Raw genomic sequence first — 24,971 nt, 5'->3', positions numbered from 1 at the left:
TAGGACACCAAATAATATAACGTGACATGCAATGTAACATTCATTTCGTGCTTATCAACATAAACCCGGACATATATATGTATGTATATATATATATATGGATCGTTCTATTTATTAATGGATTTTATTTTATTTATAAAAGTTGCTTTTCCCGCTTAAGCTAATAGAACAAACCGTTCGCTATTTATTTGTCAGGATTATCGTTCGATATTTCTAAACATTCTTACGCACTTAAATTTATCCTGGACGTTGATTCGAGTCCACAAAGCTGGGTCGCACAGGATTCGTTCATCGCATCAAGTACGTTTTAAATCGAAAACCCGAGAAACCCGTTTTTGAAATTTTTACTTAGGTAAAAAACGCGGTGCTAAACAAGATCGTAACACCGGGGTGTTACAAAGGAGAGCCGCCACCACCCATCCTCCACGCCGAGCAGGGAGATGCGCCGCGAGGGAGGCGGCGCGGAGATCGGCACCGGGGAAGGAGGGAGGAGCAGAGCCGTGGGGGGAGGGGAAGAAGTTGTGACGCGACTCGCGGCTCGCAGAGTCGGAGGCGGAAGGAGGAGCAGATCCGCGGGGGGGAGGGGGAAGAAGTTGCGACGCGACTCGCGGAGTAGAGAGGAGGAGGACGTCATTGGTCGGGTGGGGAGAGAAAGTGAGAAACTATGGTTAGGAAGTAGAAGGTTATATATGTGAGTTATGGGCTAGGCCAAATTCTAAATTCCAGGAGTTACCAATCTAACGGGGCGCCACAGGGCCTTCTTCTTTTTACCGGGCCGTGTCGTGCCGCCCGTCGTGCCCAAGCAGCTGCCTAGGCACGATCCTGTACACCGGGCCGGGCTGGCCCAAGTCCGCTCACCACCGGGTCGTGCCATGCTCGTGTCGGGCTAAAAAACGGGCTTCGTGCCGGGCTGTCGTGCTGCGAACTACATGGACATATATAAAGAGAATAAGTTTCAGATCAGTCTTCCTCAGTCTTAAGTGGTAGAAGCAAGAAGGAGGAAGACACCAGAAAGAAAAAGTTTCTCAACTCCGCCTACATAAATGTTGGCCGTCGTTCATTGGGTATTTATTCTCATACTTTTTGCCGATTATTTGCCTGTGCGGTCATCTATGCTGCAAAGCGTCGTATAGGTTTGTTTTGAGATCTAGAGCTATTCACAGCGTGGGTACAATTTAGATGACAATCAGTTTCTGGATATTTATGTAATCCAGAGTGCTTATAACGTATTAATGTACCTAGCTTTCATCTAATATAATTCTTTTTCGTCGCAAAAAAAAGCGCTTCTTAACTCAACCTAGACAATTTCTATATAAAAAAAACTCAACCTGGACAGAAGCTCCTTGACAAGTGACAACAAAATTTGCCGCGACCAGCCGAGTAGCCGACCACGGTTAACTGAATGTCTGAATCATAGAGAGCATGACAGGAGTTTTGTACCTCGACGAAATCCTGATGTAGCGTTTCAGCAGGCAGATTGCTTACTTCATCATCATAGAGAAGTTCTATGACGACCATTCATCATACTGATACACATGCCATGAACGAGAGACTAAACCGCCGCAACGAAATACACTTACAGGGAACACAAGATGCCATAAAGGGAAGTAGCTACTCCCTGTACAGGGAACCGAAGTCTATTTCTAGCCCTTTCTGGATCTTTGCACACTTTTGATGAAATGGGTGCAATAGCCATAATTTTTGCAAAATCTCATCATAGCAACTTATTGCAGTGATTTGATATGAGTTACATCCCTTGCTTGTACTTGTACAAGTGGACAGTGGAGGGCTGGAGGTCAACCTCCCTACAACCACAGTTTAGCAGAAACCTGCACAACTAAGCTAATACATTTGCAGAGAAACCAAGAGGAAAAATGGAGAGCAGCAGCAGCAAATGTCAGGACTTGGGCTTTCTGATGGCACCAATGATGGATCGGAAGACCTCGGTTGTGCAGGGGATGTGGAGGATTCCCTGCTGCTCATACCCGAATTCCTGCACCGCCATATCAAGGAGCTCAAGGAAGTAGGGCTGCTTGAACTGCTCCATATGCACGAGGATCCTCTCCCTCTCCTCCCCCTGTCCTATCAGAACTGGTATGAACCCTCTTGGCACCTTATCCTTCCTAGCCATAACACCCTCCTTTCTCTTCTCCCTCGTGGCATAGAATCGATCCTCTGTCTGTCCCTGCATTATATACAACTTTGTCCTGTAATTGGATGACGTAAAGCCATTCATGATTTGCATAAATATATGAGATAGGCCGTCGGCAGTCTCTATCTGATAGAATTTCTGGTTCTGGCCTGCACATTTAAATCCTTGGAGTGTGATGCATCTAATATTTGTTTAACGCAGGCAGCATTGCAGATAAAACCCCCAAGCACAGTTTTATTATACATTCCATTCTAAAAACTTACAGATCTTTTGCATGTTTTTGTCCCCAAGTGTTAGCGGCCCGGGTGTTGTGTGGTATGCAAGTGCGTCATGTCCTTCTACTGAACTTATCTTTTTCTTAATTCAGTATCAATGCTCCTGCCTTTTTTCCTTAAAAAAACTTGCAGATTCTTCCGTTGGCTTGATATATTTAGCCTATTCGTTTGTTGGTTTTAGCCAGGGCTTATCAGCTAGCCAACAGTGTTTTCCTCTCACAACAAACCAGCACCAACCGGGCTTATCAGCCCAGAAACCAACCAACGAACAGGCTGATTGATTTCGTCTTGTTATGCATGCCACCTGTCTTGTTCGATGATGTCAAACACCTCTGGTGCTGCATTATGAAGGTTAAGCTGCTGAATTGAATAGGTCAACTAGTGTTTAAGGAGCTGCTTGATGAATGGCAAGTACATGAGGTTCCGGATGTGATTCTTGTTATGAATGGATACAAACAGATGTGGTTGGGATGTAATATCTGAAGCTCCTTTTATAATTTGAAGATTCTCATAATTGAGCCGATTTCATGGCAAGTAAGAAGTTTAATAGAGTTATCTTTTGTATATGATGAGTCAACATGATGATATTGATTTTTTGCGTGAATTATTGCAGCTGCTTTCTCTAATTCAATAGATCAGGCCACCACCACACATACCACAAGCTCATTTTGGAACATTCTTGCTCTCATGCTGCTGGCACATCTGGAAACGCAGGAACAACACGGTCTTCCGGGATGATCGGACTACGCTGGCAGGCGCTTTACTCAAACATAGAATCAGTACATCTTTACTCAGAAGAAAGAACATGGCCTTAGAATGCTACAGCTGCGTACTGTGTCTTTTGGATGAAACACTAATGCATTTGTTCTTCCACTGTCCTTTTGCATTGGCTTGTTGGAATACTTTGTGGTTAGCTCATCTTGTGGAGTCTGAGTTGCTACAAACCCTTGCCGTCTTCAGAGATCACCTTCAGAGACCTTTCTTCATGGAAATAATTATATCTATGTGTTGGGCTATCTGGTCTTCCAGGAATGACAATATCTTCAGAAGCATTCAGCACTCATTAGCCTCCTGCAAGTTCATTTTTCGAAAGGAGTTAGCACTAGTTAAGCTTAGAGCTAAAGGAAATTATCAACCAATATTAGACCAATGGTTAAACAGCTTTGTATAATTTTCATGATCTTCTTTGTTTCCTTCCATGTATCCTAAGTATAGTTGTTGGCACTCTGTAAATTCTGTAAATTTCAAAATCAATAAAAGTCCAGTAGGGGGCAACCCCTCCGGTTTCCTTAAAAAAAATTGGTGTGGGAGAAGATTTTCATCAAAATCTTAGTTTTATTTCCTTTCATGCATGCATGTTATTTAGGGAGAAGAAAGGCAAAGGAAAAGATAGGAAAAAATTCAGGAGTGGAGATAGGATTTTTACCCGGTTTAGAATAGACAAACCCTTTTTAATTATATATAGTTTTTCCCAAAAAAGTGTTTTTTAAATGAAGTGTTTGTATAGCCTATTTTGGTAAAGTCACCTATTTTGGTAAAGTCTATTAGACCTTTGAACTATCAACGCAGTCTAGTTTATAAGTTTGTTTGGCAGAGCTCCGAGAGCGTCTTTAGTGCTAAATCTAAGATGAGCTCTGTCTCACATTATATTTTTTTATATAAAAGTGATTCTATGCTGATTCTATGAATTGTTCTTTAAAATGAACTAAGAGGCAAGAAATTGAAAAAAGTAGCTTCTTTGGATTCAATTTTTGCACAGAGACATCTTTTACCTATAGTTTATCTTAGATAATCCACGAGAATCACTTCTATTAGAAAATGACTTCTCATTAGAATCGGGAGCGGGAGGAACTCTACCCAAATAGGCTTCTGTCGATGGGGAACCCCACGGGCCCCCCATAGACCATACTGCAGGGAGGTAGGCCTTGGTAACAAGGCCTACATCCCAATCGCCAAGAAGAACGCGGAGCAAAGCAACGTGCAAAACCGAAACTCTAACTCAAACTATACAAGGAAAGGCGCCTGAAGCGTAGCTTAGGACTCTGACCTTTTATCCGAATAGGACACAAACAACGCCTCTCAACGCCTGGACTATAAAGGGCTGGTGAGGGCACCCATTGTAAAGAAAAAGAACACATACCCGATACTCAAAGCAATACAACGCAAACAGGCTAACGCTAAAACTGGACGTAAGGCTATTGCTCGACCAAGTCGAGGGCCTGAACCAGTATAAATCGTGAGTCTCTTTGCGTAACCGCTGAATTCCGCTATTCGCCGAAGCCCGAACAACTGTCCTGGGCACCCCCGTGGCAGGCTATCGGTGGTAAAACATCGACAGCTGACGCGCCAGGTAGAGGCTTTCGACGAATTTTTTCTCGAGAGTTCGGCGGACCTCAATCTCAAGATGACCTTTTCAGCGGGAACAACCTTTGTCTTCGGATCCTGGATCTGCAAGGCTGACGGCGACGGCAAGCTTCGTACCCGTCTCCGAGAAGAAAAAGAATTCAATGACGAAGTTCAATACAAACTCGCCGAGAAGATGACGAAACTCTCAACTTCGGATACAACTCGGAATAAGGAAGAAAGCGGATACGAAACCGACTCTGAAAAAGAGATACAACCCGATTCCAAGACAATCTTCACGGCACAAGAGCCAAGCCTAAGTGGACTCAGAGACACAACAACGATCGTGAAGGGATACGACCCGTACAACTCAAAGAAGAACTTGGGAACTTACGGACTGCGCAACGCGGCATCAGTCTATCAACACTTTACCCAAAACAAGATGAACTCAGCAAGAAGAATACTCCTGGAGGGAGCACAAAAAGGGATGATCATGATAGTGACCCCGCAAGATTGTGTGGTGCATTGGCCAGGTTCTTTCACCTCAAGCAAAGTCTAGACTGGCACGCGCGTTGAAGAACTACCTTATCAAGAGGGAAAAGAACTCGGATCCAGTTCAGAAGCTACAGACAGCTCAACCAAACGAAGGATGGAATACCGTACAAGAAGAGCTCGGAAGAGGTATACTGTATACATGGCGGAGCAGTTAGAACAACCTTTGGAACCACCACAAATACTAGATATAAAATCTTCAGACGAATCAGAAGGCAACATCTCGCCAGATGAGAAAAGCGACAGCAACGAAAATGATGAGCAAAGACTAGCATGGCTAAAGAAGAACAAATTGAAAGCTGGAAGGAGGAACCGGGCTAAACAAAGGAAGCAAGTTTGGAATAAATACAAAGCGGAGCTAACGGAATACAACAGAAAGAAGGCAGAAAAAGAAGCCACAAAAAATACAAAAAGGGAAAGAATTGAAGAATTAACAAAGGAGTTGTACACCCTCATGAATAACGGGAAAGCAAAGGAAGACCAGAAGAAAGAAGTCGGGGGATCAGAAAAAACAACCCGGCGAAGAAATTCTACAGGAGCCACAAAGGGAGCAGCCACCTAAAAAATCGAATTTTCAAAGGATAGGACCAGTAGAAAGTGCTGATATCAATGGAAGGAAGGAACACTACTCAAAGCAACAAGAAAGAGACAAACCAGAATTGAGCCAACGCTACCAAGAAATATCAAGAAGATTTGACAAAGAAGATGACTACAGAGAGTCTGAGTTAAAAGAAGACAGGTCTTATTACAGAAGGGCAAGATCGCTAGATTACGGAAGAACGGAACCATACGATAGATTCCCTTGTTTCGCAGGAAGACTACAAACTTTAAAGCTACCGCACAAGTTTAAACCAGCAAATCATTCCAAGTATGATGGCAAAGTCGAACCAAGACAATGGCTAAGAGTTTACTCCCAATCTATTGAATTAGCTGGAGGAGATGACGACATCAAGGCTCTATTCTTCCCAATGGCCCTCGAAGCAATGCCGCTACAATGGTTTGACAAATTGAGGCCAAGATCAATCAGGTATTGGGAAGACTTGCAAGAAGCTTTCTGCAACAACTTCGCAGGCATTATTACCCATCCAATGACTGCAGCCGAATTGAAAGGAGTAAAGCAAAGGAGAGGAGAAAGTCTAAGGGAATACTATAGAAGATTTGGAGAATTCTGGGCTCAAGTCCATGACATTACTGATAGGGAGGTGATAGAGGCCTTTGCAGAAGGAATCTGGGCAAACTGGCAATACAAGGACTATTTCAATGAGAACCCAAGAACAAATGAAGACTTCAAGAGGGTTGTTGAGAAGCTAATTTCGTCAGAAGAAAGAACTCGGCACAGATTTGCTAGGGACAACCCAGAGAATAGAAGACCCGATTACAGACAGCAAGACAAAAGACCAAGGCAGGACAATATGGTGGCAACCACAGACAACAAAAGAAGACACAATGGCAATGGCAATGATAGCAATCACAATAGCAACTACAACAATAGCAACAACCATAACAACAGCAGTTACAACAGTAATAGCAACTATCTAAGTAACAACTACCAAGGAAGAGCGCCGAAAAACATAGAAAACATGCCGTGTCACATACACCCAGGGGCCAGACACAAGTTAGTTGAATGCAGCACTTTTCAGCGGCAATTCATGAAGAGAGAAAACAGGAATCAAAACAACTCGGACCCAAAGCAAGAAGAATCCAAGAAGGAGGAAAAGAGAAATGAAGGAGATTATCAAGAACCCCAACGCCAATTAGCGATGATATTTTCAGGTGTTCCTAACACACGAAGCAAAAGATAAGAGAAACTAGCTCACCGAGCCATCATGGCAGCTGAACCAGCCATCCTAAGATATCTAGATTGGTCAGAGTACCCCATCCACTTCACAATAGAAGACCAATAGACCAGTGCAGCAAACGCAGGATGCTACCCACTGGTACTAGGTCCGACTATCGTAGGAGTAGCAGTAACTAAAGTACTCATCGATGGAGGAGCCGGGCTTAACATAATTTTCGCAGATACTCTCAAAAGGATGAATCTGGATTGTGAAGGTCTAATGACACCCACAAGCACACCATTCTATGGAATAGTACCCGGCAGAGCAGCTATGCCCCTCGGATAGATAACCCTACCCGTCACCTTTGGCACACCAGACAAATACCGGACGGAATTCATTAAATTCGAAGATGCAGACTTTGAATCATGCTACCACGCAATACTTGGGAGACCAGCTTTAACAAAATACATGGCAGTACCACATTATCCATATCTACTGCTCAAGATGCCAACAACAAAGGGCGTATTATCATTGAAAGGAGATCTAAAGAAAGCACATGAATATGACGTACAAGCAGTACAAATATCCGAAAGATTATAAGATATAAAGGAAGGAAAGGAGATTGCAATGCTGGCCAACGAAATGAACCCAGATGAGATTAATATACCGGCTAAGAAGCCAAGCAACTTCGCACCACCAAAAGAAGCCGCTACCAAGACTATTGACCTACTGACTGGTGATCTAGAGAAGACGGCAATCATCAGTGCAAATCTTGACCCCAAATAGGAACTCGCGCTCACCAACTTTCTTTGGGACAACAAAGATATTTTCACTTGGAAGCCAGCAGACATGCCAGGGGTCCTAAGGGAGTTGGCTAAGCACATAATTGATGTGAACAGAGGGTCCAAACCCGTTAAGCAGAAGTTACGAAGATTTGCTCCAAACAAAAAAGCAGCAATCAAAAAAGAGATCACCAAGCTCATGGCAGCAGGATTCATCAGAGAAATAATCAACCCGGATTGGCTTGCCAACCCGGTCCTAGTAGAGAAGAAGAAATCAAAAGAATGGCGCATGTGCATCGACTACACAGACCTCAACATTGCTCAAAAGATCCATATGTCCCACCAAGGATTGATCAAATCATCGACTCGACAGCAGGATTAGCTCTGTTATCCTTTCTAGATTTCTATTCAGGCTATCATCAAATATCCTTAAGAGAAGAAGACCAAAGCAAGACTTCGTTCATTACACCCTTTGGGGCATATTGCTATAAATCAATGCCTTTTGGGCTAAAAATGCAGGGGCAACATATCAAAGAGCAATTCAAACTTGCTTGGGGATTCAAGTCAGAAGAAATGCAGAAGCATACATTGATGATGTAGTAATCAAGACAAAAGAACTCGATCATTGATAGAAGACCTCGAGGAGACTTTCAAGAATCTAAAAGCATGGCAGTGGAAGCTAAACCCCATAAAGTGTGTTTTTGGGGTACCATCAGGACAACTACCTAGGTTTCTAGTCAGTAACTGAGGAACTAAAGCAAGTACAAAGCAGGTTAAAGCCATCATGGATATGAAACCTCCAAAGAAAGTTAAAGACATACAGAAGCTTATAGGATGCATGGCAGCACTCAACAGATTCATCTCCCAACTAGGAGAAAAAGGGCTATCTTTCTTCAAATTATTGAAAAAGGCAGGAAATTTTGAATGGACAGAAGAGGCAGAAGAAGCATTCCAAAAGTTAAAAGAATACTTAGCATCATCACCAGTAATGACACCACCAAAAGACAAAGAGGACATGATGCTATATATTACAGCAACCAAGAACGTTGTCAGCACAACAATTGTGGTTGAGAGAGAAGAACCCGTACACGCATACAAAATGCAAAGACTAGTCTATTACATAAGCGAAGTACTAACAGAATCAAAAGTGAGATACCCACACATGCAAAAACTACTTTATGCAGTGTTGATATCATCAAGAAAGCTGAGACATTATTTCCATAAACACAAAATTACAGTGGTAACCAATTTTCCACTTCAAGACATTCTATGCAACAAAGATGCAACAGGTCGGATATCAAAATGGGTAGTAGAACTCGGTGCTCTCAACCTAGACTTCAAACCAAGAACAGCAATCAAATCTCAAGCATTATCCGACTTTATTGCTGAATGGACAGAAATCAGTTAAAAAGAACCCGAACCAATACTTGATCATTGGAAAATGTATTTTGACGGTTCCCTAAAGTTAGGAGGAGCTAGAGCAGGAGTACTATTCATATCACCAGAAGGGAGACAGTTAAAATATGTGCTACAAATACTTTGGCAGGCAACTAACAATGAGGCAGAATACGAAGCATTAATACACGGTCTAAGAGTTGCAAGCTCGCTTGAGATCAAAAGACTACTTGTCTACGATGATTCAGCTGTAGTAATCAATCAAGTCAACAAGGATTGGGATTGTACAAAAGATAATATGGATGCATACTGTGCAGAAGTCAGAAAATTGGAGAAAAATTTCCAAGGGCTCGAAATCCATCATGTACTAAGAGATTCCAATGTTGCAGTAGATGTGCTAGCCAAATTAGGATCAGATAGAGCAAAAGTACCACCCGGTATATTTATGGAAGAACTCACAGCCCCATCCATCAAACAACTCGGAAACACAGAAAAAGAGAAGGAGACAACAGATCTAATGGAAATTGATCAAGCAGAAGAACCAGACTAGTCAAGACAAATCATGGTCATACAAAGTGATTGGAGACAAACATACATTGATTTTATCAAAGAGAAGAAACTACCCGAAGACAAAGCAGAAGCAACTTGGGTTGTACGAAGAAGCAAAAACTACGTTCTGGTGGGGGATAAACTATATAAAAGAGCAGCATCATCAGGAGTACTACTTAAATGTGTTCCAACAGATAAAGGAAAGGAAATCTTGGACAAAATCCACTCAGGATGTTGTGGAAATCATGTAGCTTCTAGGACACTAGTCGGCAAAGCATTCAGAACCGGTTTCTATTGGCCAACAGCACTCAAAGATGCAGAAGAGCTCGTCAGAACATGCAAGAATTGCCAAATGCTTGCTAGGCAATCACATATGCTGGCTCACAACTTAATATGCATACCGCTGGCTTGGCCGTTCTCATGCTGGGGGCTGGATCAAGTCGGACCACTCAAAAAAGCAAAAGGAGGCTTCGAATACATATTTGTGGCAATCGACAAATTTACAAAGTGGATTGAATACAAACCTTTGGTCAAATACAGTATAGAAAAGGCAGTGGAATTCATACAAGACATCATGCATAGGTTCAGCATGCCCAACAGAATAATCACAGATCTTGGTTCACCATTTACAGCAAGAGAATTCCAATACTGGGCAAGAGATTGTGGGATAGAAATCGACTTTGCATCAGTAGCACACCCGTAGGCTAATGGATAAGTCGAAAGAGCAAATGGACTCATATTACAAGGTTTAAAACCAAGATTATATGAAGATTTGAAAGATTATGGTGGAAAATGGATCGACGAATTATCAAAAGTAGTATGGGGTCTAAGAACCCAGATCAGTAGAGCAACTGGATACTCACCGTTCTTTCTGGTCTACGGATCAGAGGCAGTACTACCAGCTGACTTAATATGGCTATCTCCAAGAATAGAACAATATGAAGAAGGCGAAGCAGAAGAAACAAGGCAGTTAGAAATTGATTCAATAGAAGAAATAAGAGACAGTGCAATCATACAAAATGCAAGATATCAGCAAGGGTTACGAAGACATTATGACAAAAGTACTCAACCCCGATCACTAAAGCCAGGGGACTCAGTACTACGACTAATCCAGAAGAAAGATGGACGACACAAACTACTCAGTCCATGGGAAGGACCCTTCATTGTGAAGACAGCAACAGGACCCGGCACATACGAGTTGATGACTCCAGATGAAATACCTGTAAAGAACACTTGGCATATCAGCCAGCTCAAAAGATTCTACAATTAAGTACAACAGATTGTACTCAAGTTTCAAGAGAAATAAAACAGAGATTATTCAAGAAGAACAGCTTCAAATATGAGCCCTGTCCAACGGACAGAACCAACCCATAATCAGGTTGGGGAAAAAGGGGCTTCCCTGTTAACAGCAAACCCAGAAACGGTTGCGCTACACGGGCAATCTTGTCACTCAACCATATGGAGATGGTCCGACTGACGGCCAACGGCCAAATAGCTTCTTGGGTAAGGAGACCCAAGCTAGCATTTGTCACTCTACCATAAAGAGATGGTACGACTGACAACCCTATCCAACGGACAGAACCAACCCGTAATCAGGTTGGGGAAAAAGGGGTAGCCCTACAAACAGCTCAACCCGGAAACGGTTGTTGCTATACAGGCATAATCGCTTACCCCAAGAGCTGGTACGATTGCTTACTTACCCTACAAACAGCCAACCCAAAAACGGTTATGCTATACGGGTCTGGTTGCCTACCCCAAGAGTGGTACGATCGAATACTTCACCCAAGAAGCGGCACAAGCACTCCAACAACTCAGTCGCCTACCCCAAGAGTGGTACGATCGACTACTTCGCCCAAGAAGCGGCACAAACACTCCGACAACTCGATCGCCTACCCCAAGAGTGGTACGATCCACTACTTCACCCAAGAAGCGACACAAACACTCCAACAACTCGGTCGCCTACCCCAAGAGTGGTACGATCCACTACTTCACCCAAGAAGTGGCACAAACACTCCAACAACTCGATCGCCTACCCCAAGAGTGGTACGATCGACTACTTCGCCCAAGAAGTGGCACAAGCACTCCAACAGCTTGGTCGCCTACCCCAAGAGTGGTACGATCGACTACTTCACCCAAGAAGCGGCATAAGCACTCCAACAACTGGGTCGCCTACCCCAAGAGTGGTATGATCGACTACTTCGCCCAAGAAGCGGCACAAGCACTCCAACAGCTCAGTCGCCTACCCCAAGAGTGGTACGATCGGCTACTTCGCCCAAGAAGCGGCACAAACACCCCGACAGCTCGGTCGCCTACCCCAAGAGTGGTACGATCGGTTACTTCACCTAAGAAGCGGCACAAGCACTCCAACAACTCGGTCGCCTACCCCAAGAGTGGTACAATCAACTACTTCGCCCAGAAAGGGACACAAGCAATCCAACAACTCGGTCGCCTACCCCAAGAGTGGCACGATCGACTACGTTGCCCAAGGAGGGGCACAAACACTCCAACAACTCGATCGTCTACCCCAAGAGCGGTACAATCAACTACTTTGACCAAAGAGCGGCACAAACACTCCAAACAACTCAGTCGCTGACCCAAAGAGCGAAATAAGCTATGGCAAAGCAGAAAAAAGCCACAAGGAAAGACAGGGCGAAACTTGTCCATATTATTCAAAGACATCTAAGAAGAAAAGAAAGACAGGACGAAGCCTGCTCACATCTTAAAAATTTAGAGACAAAGTATATTACAAGGACATCAAAAGAAGGTTGACTTTTCACATCTATTCAAGAAGATGGAAGAGAAGGAGGAAGTACATTCATTTGATCAAGAATTTGGTCTGATAGACCACTAAGCTATACTTTGGCCTCCTCCCAGTATCTTGAAAACTCAGCCATTACAGAAGCTTCAGTAATCCACTCAAAAGGAGCATCAGGGGCAACAACCCAGACATACGAAACCACATTGTTGATGCACCGGTAAAAGCCACCCTTCACAAAAATCATAAAACCGGGAAAAAAGCACCGGTAATCCCTATTTGGCAAAGACCTGAAGAAACAAGAAGAAGTTCCCAGAACTCCACCATGAAGTACTCAGAGGCTTATCAATCTCAAGATCGCCGATCCTAAGTCTTTTCAGTACTAGCAAGAACATGAAGTCTGACAAAACAACAATTTATACTGAGTTGTTTGCACGAGAGCCAGACAAAGCACTCGAAGATAGTCTCTCAAGACGACGTTCTACACATACCGAGTTGTTTACATGGCGCAAACGAAAGACAGACAAAGCACTCCACCTATCAAAGACTCATTTCACGACAAATGGAAACAACTCGTCTACTCAAAGCTACGGATACGTACCACGAAGCAACTGCTCAGAAGAAATCCTGATCACTCACACAATTCGTCTGACGAATAAGTAAAGCAGAGACATCCACATAGAGAAACAAAAGAAGCCACATCAAAAGAAAAGGAAAAGAGAAGTTGGGGAAACAAAGTTTATGATGATCATAGAAGAACACGACTACTACATACATCAAATCACCAAGATAAATCTACGACCGGACAACCTACCCTTCGATATCCTTTACGCCAACATCAAAGTGAGGGCTAATGACAACACATCCAGCCATCATCAGTTCCTCGCCAGAGACCCGCTACCCACAGATTCGACATCATCGTCATCTTCGACAACAAGGGTGCCCCAGTCGACTTCGTCTTTGGCGGCGAGCGCCTCCCAATCAACCTCATCTTCACTGCCACTACTAAGGATGATCAAATCCGCCCTTGTCGAAGTAGCGTCAGCAGCAGAGAGGGGGACAAGAGTGACCACAGGAGCAGCCGAGGGATCCTTCTTCTTCTACAGAGGGACAACCGGCGCTGATGTCCCAACAAGGGGAGCCTTCCCCACCACTGGAGGGGCTGGCAATGAAGGCGACGACAAAGACCTTCCGCTCGACGACTCCGCCATGGCCGTCCTCGGAGAGCGAACAAGCGAAGAACGCGACACCTTATGAACCTCTGCCTATGGATGAACTTCTTCGTCATTGTGGCTATGGCGAAACAATTGTGGAGTGGCTAGTTAAATAGAGGCCAAATCGCCATCCCAGGCAGTTCAACAGCCTCCTCGAGATAAGGATGGAGTTAAAACTTTCTTCATAAAAGGTTAAGTGCAGAGTTAATTCCTTCATCAAAACCAATATGGCGATTTGGCTTCTACCGTCAACCACGCGACGATCTATTTACTGACACAGCTAAAATGATGGAAGGCACAAATCTACACAATGGTACAATCCAACGGACAGATTTCAGACTTATCCATCCAGCACCACGGCAGAGTTTTCAGATTACTACAAGAACAACCCATCAACCATGAAGAAATGAAGGGCCACTTCGCAAGGAACAAAAGAACACGGTTATTAAAGAAAGAACTCGGGAGCCTCATAAATAACCAGGATTACAGCAGAAAAATGAATGACAACTCTGAAGACAAGATTCTTTCCATTACAAATGGCTTCAAAAATAGAAGATTACACATCTTACAAGACCCAATGAACTCGGCACTACGACAAGCAAGATAGCAAAAAGGAGCCCGGACACAACTAGGCTCTGGAACGACTACGTGCTCCAATTTGCTACTCGATAGAACAAATCGCGCTCGGCTACACTATTTTCTTCAAAGGACGGACGTAGTGCATCCAAGGCGGAAATCAGCAGCACGACGGGACAACATAGACCAGAGGAAGTCGGCAGGCATCTGTCTACCCAAGCCCGACGTGATGCAGGATCAGGTGTTGATCTGCACCGGACAGTCTCAAGACAGACAGCGAGGATTAACCCAGAACTGCCGGATGAAGGAACAAAGCCCACATCACAAGACTTCCTCCAACTACCACCACATACTTCCAAGTACAATGCCACTGCGGGATTAGTCTACCTCTAATCTCTATCACAAGACTTCCTCCAGCTACAACAAAATATACAAGAACTACAAAATACACCCGGGGGCTGCTCTACTTCACACACTATCATATTCATAACTACAGAGACTCCAGAACAGGCAACAAAAGGCTCGATGAATCAAAACATCACTCTGGAAGGGCATTTATAGGCAAAAGAAGTGGTGCACATGGACTAGGAGCACCAACAGAAGAAATCTAACAAAGGACACAATGAAAAGATAGAATTCAATGAAAGAGGACTCTGTCGTGAAAGAACGGCACTCAAGGACAAGCATATCCAAGAGAATATTCCACAAGCAACAATACAACCCGTGAAGACATGCATTGAACTCTCCAACAACCAGAATGACAACAGCAATAAGTAATCGAACAAACAACTCGAAGACGTATGAAGGATCACATACAAAATTACAATGTCAAAGGATTACAGTCGAAAAAGAACTCAGACAGAGAAAAATTATACTCTCATTGATTGAAGACAAATACAAAGGTTACAGACGACCAAACAGGACCGGATAAACTCAGACATAAGATAGAGACAAGATTCTTAAATATTACAACAAGGAACCCAGTGGCGGCAGCAGCGGCAGCCCAGACGTAGAAGAACAGATAGAGCAGCATGTTCATTACCAAGCAAGCATAAGCCCGGGGGCTGCTCAACCTCACACACCAGCATATCTACAAATGAAGAAAGAATTGAAGAAGAAATTTATAGCAAACCAGAGGTAAACAAGGCTAAAGATCACAAGAAAGAAAGAGGAAAAGAACAAAAGAGCAAAGCAACAAAGGCGAATAGTACCCAAAAGCAAGATTCCTGACAAAAAGTAAAAGAAGACGCTCACTCATGGCTATACAAGACCCATCCGTGACCAGCAAAAGACAAAGATCAAAGGAGTACAAATCGAGACCCTTCTTCCGGCTTCTTTTCAACAGAAAAGAACCCAGAGAAGGCTCGGGGGTTGCAAGTACCTACCACAGAAAAACATATTTTCAAATTTTTTAACCCTGTAGCTTTTTGTACAAAAAAAACAAGAGGCTCGGGGGCTACACTCAATGAGTGCAATTTTTGCAAAATTGCACTCGCTGCACTCAAAGGAAAAAGAACCCGGAGGACATCAAGCAAAAGTGCACATCAGCCAAAAGAAGAATCAAAGAAGACCATCTCAAGATTTCACTTGAAGAAGGACCCGGATCAAGACTACAACAACTCGGCCCTTGAAGCTCAATCATGAAATGCTCGGGGGCTTGTCGATGGGGAACCCCACGGGCCCCCATAGACCATACTGCAGGGAGGTAGGCCTTGGTAACAAGGCCTACAGCTCAATCGCCAAGAAGAACGCGGAGCAAAGCAACGTGCAAAACCGAAACTCCAACTCAAACTATACAAGGAAATGCGCCTGAAGCGTAGCTTAGGACTCTGACCTTGTATCCGAATAGGACACAAACAACGCCTCTCAGCGCCTGGACTATAAAGGGCTAGTGAGGGCACCCATTGTAAAGAAAAAGAACGCATACCCGATACTCAAAGCAATACAACGCAAACAGGCTAACGCCAAAACTGGACGTAAGGTTATTGCTCGACCAAGTCGAGGGCCTGAACCAGTATAAATCGTGAGTCTCTTTGCGTAACCGCCGAATTCCGCTATTCACCGAAGCCCGAACAACTGTCCCGGATACCCCCATGGCAGGCTATCAGTGGTAAAACATCGACAGCTTCTTACCACTCTCGTAGTTGATGTGGCGCTACGTAAGCTGAAGCCACTGTCTCAACTAACTACTTTGATACCCTCTCCATTCTAAATTATAAGATATTTTGGCTTTTTTATATATAATGTTTTTATTATGGATCTAAATATAATGTATATCTAAGCGATGCGTATCTAAAAAAAAGTTAAATTATCTTATAATTTGGAATTAAGGGAGTACTTTGCAAAAAAAAAGAGGAGTTTTAAGAGTTGAGAGGACAAACATTCGATCTAATAAGTGGGGAAGGAAATGATCATACTTGAGCGGGGGAAAGTGGCACAAGGACTTTTTTCCCGTGGCACTGTGGCAGGCCCACGCAAGTGCATGCCTATACAAAACGGACATCAACGTGGAAAATCTCGCTGCAAAAAACCATGAACCAACAAACCAGTTCCACGTCTGTTTCCCAACACACAGAATCATCGCGTGCTTGTAGTGTAACCACTCCGTACCCCCACAAAGTCCACATTTATAAACTTCATTCGGATACAGAATGCTAGTATTACAATATACACATGATCTTATCCTAGATATGGACTTTGACTGACATTTCCTTTACTTCTCTTTTCTTCATTCCCAATTTCCCACCACCAGAGCCAGGCCTACCACAGCTTCTCACTCTCACCCGACTTGGTGTACACGAAACGAACGAGTTTCTGCTTTTTTTTACAAGGTAAAGACGACTACAACTGCAAGCAGTGTTCACTACTGGAGTAGTACTCGGTATATAAATGACACGATACGCCTTCGAATCTACAATCAGCGAACTGCCGTTTCATACAGTGTCGACTGTGGAGCACCATGCCCAGTGACACGGCACCACGCGTCGTCGAGATGATCCGAGTCGTGAAGCGCTTTGTTTACAGAGAGAACGGCGCGGAGTGCAACTACTAGTCTACTACTAGCGCAGAATAGCTGGGCGTCGTTGGTCTAATAAAAGTGTTGTTCTTGGCACCTTGCAGCTTCCCTTGATTCTCTCCATGTAGGAGTATAGAACATGGCAAGCCTGGACTTTGAACACCGTCTGTAGTCGAATGGATAACCGTCATATAAAGTTTTCGTGGATTTGAAAGACGAACTTCGCTAGCGTCCAGACGTCTCATTTGAGCGCTAGCGTCCGGACGTACAGGGAGCGACCAGCGCCTAGCACGTCAGGTTCGCGAGAGAGCGCACCAGTAATGGGCCCGTGCCGCCCCGGACTTCTTTCGCACTGCCGGCCGCTTTCCACGTGCATCCTCTGCGCAACATCCAATCTACTTTTAAAACATTCAGATACAACTGTTACAACAAAAAAGATAAATGAAACTACTTGCAATAAGCATCTAAAACACTTGCGAAAACGTCTGAAAAATATTTGAAAACAATTGCAAACATATGCAACATGCAGATAAAACACTTACATACTTGTGAAGTTATTGAAACAACTTGAAAGCTTGCAACATTCATGTATATGCAACATCTAGATCTAGTTTTGTAATATCCAGACAAAACACTTGCAATATTTGCCTAGAACAGATGAAACATTTAGAACATACAATTAAAACATCCGTGTATAGCCATTACAACATGTGTAGCATCTTGATCTACTTTTGCAATATCGATATACAACAATTGCAACATGCCTCTGAAACACTTGAAACATATTATTGCAGCATACGTTGTTGTCAGCGTAGCATATGCTTGCTGCTTGGACGAGTGGAGGCTCGTCGACGCAGAGCTTGAAGCTGCGAAGTGGCGCGGAGCTCGCCATTGTGGAGCTCGTTGGCGACACGAACCTCGGCAAGGGCAAGGGCAGGCGGATGGAGCGTGGCCGCGACGAGAGGCATGAGTCCGGGAGTAAGGTAGCGAGCGCCTCACTACTACACAGAAATTTTACAAGGCGTTTTGAAAATGGGCTCCGAGACGTTTGGACCGGTTGCCCGCCTCGGTTATTTGTGGTAGTACAGCCGGTCCAGCAAACGCCTCGGTTAGGCAGGCAATATAAAAGAAAAGCCTTAGTTAATACATATTAATCGAGACGGTTGCCCATTTAACAAATCATTAACCGAGTCGGACTACTAAAGCCACCCACCTTGGTTATTCAGCACCGCGTACAGACCTCGAGGCGCGGGCGCAGAGGAACGGGAGTGGGAGTAGGAGTGGGGCCGCGTGTCGGTCACAGTGAGAAAGCACAAATGTGTTGCGCGCTGGGGTGATCCGTGTGCTACTCCACGTCAGCGATCCGAAAGCGGGGCTGGTGACCACTTGTGGCTCGCCACGTGTGCAATGATTTCGCAAAACATGAGATGGTGCCACTGGTTTTTGGATCTGAGCGGCGCGTTCTACACATCCACGGGAAACGAATCTGAGCGGCGCGGTCTTCCAGGAGCAGCGCGGAAATAAACTCTCTCTCGTCTGTCTCATCTGTCGCTCTCTCTCTCTCTCTCTCTCTCGTCGGTCTTCCAAGCGAGCACCGGTCCATCCCTCCATGCCATGGCGAGGAGGAGGAGGCGCACGGGCCAGCCCCCTCCGGCGGCGGCGGCCAACTGGGGCGGCCACCACACGTAGCAGCGGTGTGCGGGGAGGCCCGCACTGGCGGCGGCGGCATACGGGGCGGCCCACACTGACGACCGCAACCCACGTGGCGACCCCCCGACGGTGGATTTTCGGTGGCCGCACCCATCGCCGGATCTAGGGCGGCGGATCTCGATGGCCGCGCCTCTCCTCCGAGCACAACACGTCGGCTCTTCCATCTCCTCTGAGCACGGCGCCCCTTCCATGTCCCTCGTGCGTCGGCCACCAGATCCGCCCTCCAATCGTCCTCCGGCGGCGGGCGCGGATCCAGCTACCATCGAGCAGATCCAGTCACCGACGACTGCAGCGGCGTGGATCGTACGACGAGCAATGGCGGCGCGTGGTACCGGGCTCGGTGGGCTTTGTTTTTATTTCGTGAAATTATTAACTGAGGCGGTTGTCTTGAGACGTCCGTCTCGGTTAATCGATTAACTGAGGCGGTTGGACCTAAAACTGGATTAACCGTGACCTTTTGACTGAAGGCGGTTGGATTGCCCACCTCCATAAACTTTTTTGTCCGCCTCGGTTAAGATTACAGTAGTAGTCCTAGCACGTCGGGCTCGCTGTGCGTGGACGGCAAGGACGGGTGCGTCCCGCGAGAAGAGCAAGCAGGTGACACGAACGGGGGTGACACGAGCGAGTGCAGGGTCCGTCCGTCCGGCCCTGTAACGAGGGTTTCCGTTTGAAAGAATCTTGTTGTTTCTCTCTAGTTTCATGGTAACTCAATGGGCCAAGAAAACATTCGACAAGATGGGCTAGAATCTCACGCGCGCATATAAGCCCAACCTAATCTAACATCGGCCCATATCAATCCTAGTTATGGTAATAAGGAAAACAAACCCCAAATCGCATTCATTATCTTTCCAAATACATAGCGTTTCTCGATCTCAACCAGACAACCAGTCAACGCGCCGGCCACCACTTGTCCACATGCCTGCTGCGCGATGATGCGGATCCGAATCCATACAGATGCGAGTGCGCCAGCAGACAAGACAAACTGCGACTCTTCAGTCCATCCAGACAGCCAATCGTGAGCTCGTGACGATCATCACCAACCATCATGTCCGGCGACACGGCGCCGCACGTCGTGGAGGACTTCTTCGGGGCCGTCCAGCTCCTCAGCGACGGCACCGTCGTGCGCGGCGACGAGGCGCTCCTGATGCCGCCGGAGCCGTTCCCGGACGTTCCGGGGGTTCAATGGAAGGACGCCGTGTACGACCCGGCGCGTGGCCTCAAGGTCCGCCTGTACAGGCCGGCGGCGGCGGCGACAGCGGCGGACGCCGGCGACGGAGGTAACAAAAATAAGCTCCCGGTGCTGGTGCACTTCCACGGAGGCGGCTACTGCATCGGGTCCTACGACCAGCTCGGAGGCGGTCACTACCTCCGGCGCCGCCTCGCGGCCGACCTCCACGCGCTCGTTCTCTCCGTCCAGTACCGGCTCGCCCCCGAGCACCGTCTCCCGGCGGCGATCGAGGATGGCGCGACGTTCCTGGCCTGGCTGCGCTGGCAGGCGTTGCTCGCCGCCGCCGCAGGCGGTGGCGGCGCCGAGCCCTGGCTCGCGGAGTCGGCTGACTTCGCGCGGACGTTCCTGTCGGGCGTCTCGGCTGGCGCCAACCTGGCCCACCACCTCGCTGTCCGGGCCGGCTCCGGGCAGATCGACCTCGCCCCGGTGCGCCTCGCCGGGCACGTCCTGCTGTCCTTGTTCCTCGGCGGCGTCCAGCGCACCGCGACGGAGTCGGACCCCCCGGACGGCGTCTCGCTGACGGTCGCCATGTCGGATCAGCTCTGGCGCATGGCGCTGCCGGTCGGGGCAACCTTCGACCACCCGCTGGCCAACCCGTTCGGCCCCGACAGCCCCGGCCTGGAGCCCGTGGCGCTGCCACCGGTGCTCGTCGAGGCGCCCGAAGTCGACGTCCTCCGCGACCGCGTGCTGCTCTACGCGGCGCGGCTGAAGCAGATGGGGAAGGACGTGGAGCTCGCCGAGTTCCAGGGGGAGCAGCACGGCTTCTCCGTTCTTCGGTGGGGCCAGGCGAACGAGGAGTTGGTCGGGATCTTGAAACGATTTGTACACCGGTGTTCCACTTGAAGTGATCGGCGGCGCTCACGCCGGCGGCCCGGCCTATGGTTGATGATGCCATGGTGGGAGAGCCGTCCTCGTCGAGTTGGTTTCCGTTCTGGGCCAGGTTCGTTTTTAAGCCGGAACCGTATTTTTTTCTCATAATAAATGAGTCGGAACAGTATTTCAGTTCGTTTTTTCAGCGAGGTGAACGGAGTCCTTGTTCGCATTTTCGCGTTTTTCACTCATCAATCAATAAAGTCGCTGTCGTTGTTTACGCCAAGTTTTAGCGGCCATGCTCCAATAACACCGGCAATGCTATCGTATCGGGGAGTCGACTAAAAATCCGGCGAAATCACGATCGGATGCGAGCTGCCATGACTTGCTCCTCTCTCTCGATGTCAGCAGACAGCAGCGCGCGACGGATCCTCTCTTGCGTGTTTCGTGTTCGCCTCCCTTGTGGATCCTATTAAGATGTAATTCCTCCATTCCAAATTACAAACTTTTTGGTAGGTACATAGTAAAAGTATATATATATATATATTTGAGTTACGATAATTACTATATTAATTTACGAGATTATAATAACTCCTTACTAAGTGGTTTACTATAACATTATGATAAATATCCCATGTGTTATAGTAACCCAACTATCATAAATATGTATTGATATTATTGTAAATTAGTATATAAAATTATCGTAAATAGAGGTGGCTACAGAATAACTTATTTTTTAGCTGGCTACTGAATATACTCTACCTATAATGTTACTCCCTCCATTACAAAATTTAAGATATTTTGACTTTTCTTAATATATATATATATATATATATATATATATATATATATATATATATATAGGGAGAGGCTATTCAGTAGCCGGCTACAAAATAAGTTATTCTGTAGCCACTTCCATTTACTATAATTTTATATACTAATTTACTATAATGTCAATACATATTTACGATAGTTGGGTTACTATAACACATGGGGATATTTACCATAACGTTATATTAAACCACTTAGTAAGGAGTTACTATAATCTCGTAAATTAACATAGTAATTATCATAACTCAAAGTGGCTACAGAATAAGTTATTCTGTAGCCAGCTACAGGATAGTAGTTATATATATATATATATATATATATATATATATATATATATATATATATATATATATATATATATATATATATATATATATATATATATATAAAGAAAAGTCAAAATATCTTAAATTTTGTAATGGAGGGAGTAACATTATATCCCAAAACATATAGTAATAAATAAAGAAAGAAAGAAACAGGTACAAGAAGTGTAGAAAAAAATACATTGCATAATTCAATCTCCGTTACAACTATGATGAAAGACATTACACATAGTGGCAAAAACGTCATTTCACATATGTTCTCTCACCTTCTGAACAAAAAATAAATATTTTAATGCGTTCGGTATCCTCCTGCAAATTTGACACAAACTATAGTGTCCACCAGCAGATCGATCTTTTTTCAGTGTCCACTGCCAAAGCGGCATCACTTGCAGTGTCCGCTAGCAAATTTTCCCTTACAACTATGAAAGATATTACGCGTAGTGGCGGAGCTTGAACCACGTCCTAAAAGGGGTATCAATGAATTAGGGGGGTCACTAATGATGCACGAATTGAACGAATTTAGCCATAGATTACTGTATGTTTATTTTTTATATTTAAAAAAGAACCTAGGGGTGACCATGACCCAGGGCAGTCTTACCTATCCTCCACCCCCTGATTACACGCATGCACAAAAGCTAGCTAAGTTAGACACAGATAACTCGATAAGGCATTAAAAAAAAGATAACTCGATAAGCATGAAAAATCATCGAACCAACCACTCCTGATCAACATCAGTCTCATGAATCTGCCTCACCAATTCGGTAACAAGACATTCTCTTCTGCTTAATGAAAAACGTGGCGTGGCATGGCACGATCCCGAAAAAAAAGATTCCGTGGGTAGAAAATGCAAGGCTGTGAAATGCGAATGCGATGCGTCTCACCTTCTGGCCGTAGCTCTCTATTGCCGCCAAGTAGCTCGTTCTCTTGATTTTTCTCATACGGTGGGCGGCCTCCAAAGTCACGGCTAAATTCGAGCACATGACGAGGAAGCCTGGGTCCGCTTGGGCCTGGCAAGTCCACAAGCGACCGTGACACGCGCGCACAACAAGAACCTTCATGGATAGCGAATTCGCGATCGCGTGCCCTATTTAAGCTTTCCGATTTCCATTCAGAATAAAGCGAACGTACGCATGCAGAAATTTTGCCTATCGATCCAGCGTCGAGCGCGGCAAATCGTCACCCCGGCGTCCTTGACACCATGTCCGGCATCACCACCGCACCGCACGTCGTGGAGGACTTGCTCGGCGTCGTCCAGCTCCTCAGCGACGGTTCTGTCGTCCGCGCAGACGAATCCATCCTCACTGCACCGGGAGCGACATTCCCCGACGTCCCGGGCGTTCAGTGGACGGACGTCGTGTACGACCGGCCGGCGCGCGGCCTCAGAGTCCGCCTGTACAGGTCGCCGGAGGAGGCCGCGCCCAAAGGCGGCAGGCGGCTCCCGGTGCTCGTGCACTTCCACGGAGGCGGCTATGCATCGGTGCTTACGACCAACCCGGGTTCCACGCCTTCTGCCAGCACGTCGCCGCCGAGGTCCCCGCCGTCGTGCTCTCCGTCCAGTACCGCCTCGCTCCCGAGCACCGTCTCCCCGCTGCCGTCGAGGACGCCGCGACGTTCTTCTCCTGGCTGCGCGCGCAGGCCGCACCGGCAACGGGCACTGCCGCCGACCCGTGGCTTGCCGAATCGGCCGACTTCTCCCGGACGTTTGTGTCCGGCGTGTCGGCCGGTGCCAACCTGGCTCACCACGTCGTGGTCCAAATCGCCTCCGGGCAGATCATCCTAGGCACTGTGCGTGTCGCAGGATACGTCCTCTTCGCCGCGTTCTTCGGCAGCGACGAGCGTGCGGCGTCGGAGTCCCATCCTCCGGTCGGCGTGTCCGCGACGGTGCAGTCGCTCGACATGGCGCTGCCGTTGGGAGCCACCAGGGACCACCCGCTTGCTAACCCGTTCGGCCCCGACAGCCCAAGCCTGGAGCCGTTGCCGCTGCCGCCGGCGCTCGTCGTGGCGCCCGGGCGCGACGTGCTGCATGTGTTAGATTGATCTCCTAACCAATAAGCCCAACGGCTTATTGGACCTTGGTCACGCGCCCTGATCGGGGGCGCCCAACCCTACATGGTTGGTGGGCCCCCGTCGCACTGCGCTATATAAAGAGGTGGGGGCCGGCGGCTCAAAGCACGAGGTTCGCCGTGAGCCGCAAACCCACCGACAAAACCCTAGACCGATCTAAGAGGGCGCGCAGCCAGCGACGGGAAGCTCCGCTGACCCTCACCGTCGTCACTGCTACGCCCCGTCTGCACTGCATCGACGTCCGTGCAACCTCTACTCCACCCGTCGCTGCCCGTGTGCTGCCTCCATCACCGAACCAGCGATGGCCAGCACAACCGCGACTTCGTCTGAAGGCTCAGGTTCATCACCAGCACCTCTCTACCCTATCTCCCTCTCGGTGTAGTGTTCTAGGTCTAAATGTGCATGTGCTTCACGGATCTAAGTGTTTCATCCGTCTAGATCTACCCTAGTCGATCTACAGTTTTAACAATGGTACCAGAGACTTTTCTAGCGGTAGATCTGGATCGGGGAAAAGAAATTAAAAGTTACCCGAGTAGAAAGTTGATTGGATCCGTGCGGATCTAAGCAGAAAAGGGGCGGCCGACGTTCGGTTGAACCCTAAACTCGATCCGTCGGATC

At 46.5% G+C, this 24,971-nt stretch overlaps 1 protein-coding gene and 1 pseudogene across 1 annotated transcript; both read left to right on the top strand.

Annotated features, from left to right (window-relative positions):
- Nucleotides 1-19,994: 19,994 nt before the first annotated feature.
- Nucleotides 19,995-21,616, top strand: LOC136451599 (carboxylesterase 15-like). The gene is made up of 2 exons (XM_066452293.1): nt 19,995-21,265; nt 21,342-21,616. The coding sequence occupies exon 1, from the start codon at nt 20,143-20,145 to the stop codon at nt 21,166-21,168; it is 1,026 nt and encodes a 341-aa protein (XP_066308390.1). The 5' UTR covers nt 19,995-20,142; the 3' UTR covers nt 21,169-21,265; nt 21,342-21,616.
- A 1,871-nt stretch (nt 21,617-23,487) lies between these two features.
- LOC136454295 (carboxylesterase 15-like) lies at nt 23,488-24,326 on the top strand (annotated as a pseudogene).
- Nucleotides 24,327-24,971: the final 645 nt, after the last annotated feature.

Source organism: Miscanthus floridulus, chromosome 5, assembly GCF_019320115.1.
Source record: "Miscanthus floridulus cultivar M001 chromosome 5, ASM1932011v1, whole genome shotgun sequence".
In the NCBI taxonomy this organism is placed as follows: domain Eukaryota; kingdom Viridiplantae; phylum Streptophyta; class Magnoliopsida; order Poales; family Poaceae; genus Miscanthus; species Miscanthus floridulus.
This window is presented reverse-complemented; position numbering and strand designations above follow the sequence as displayed.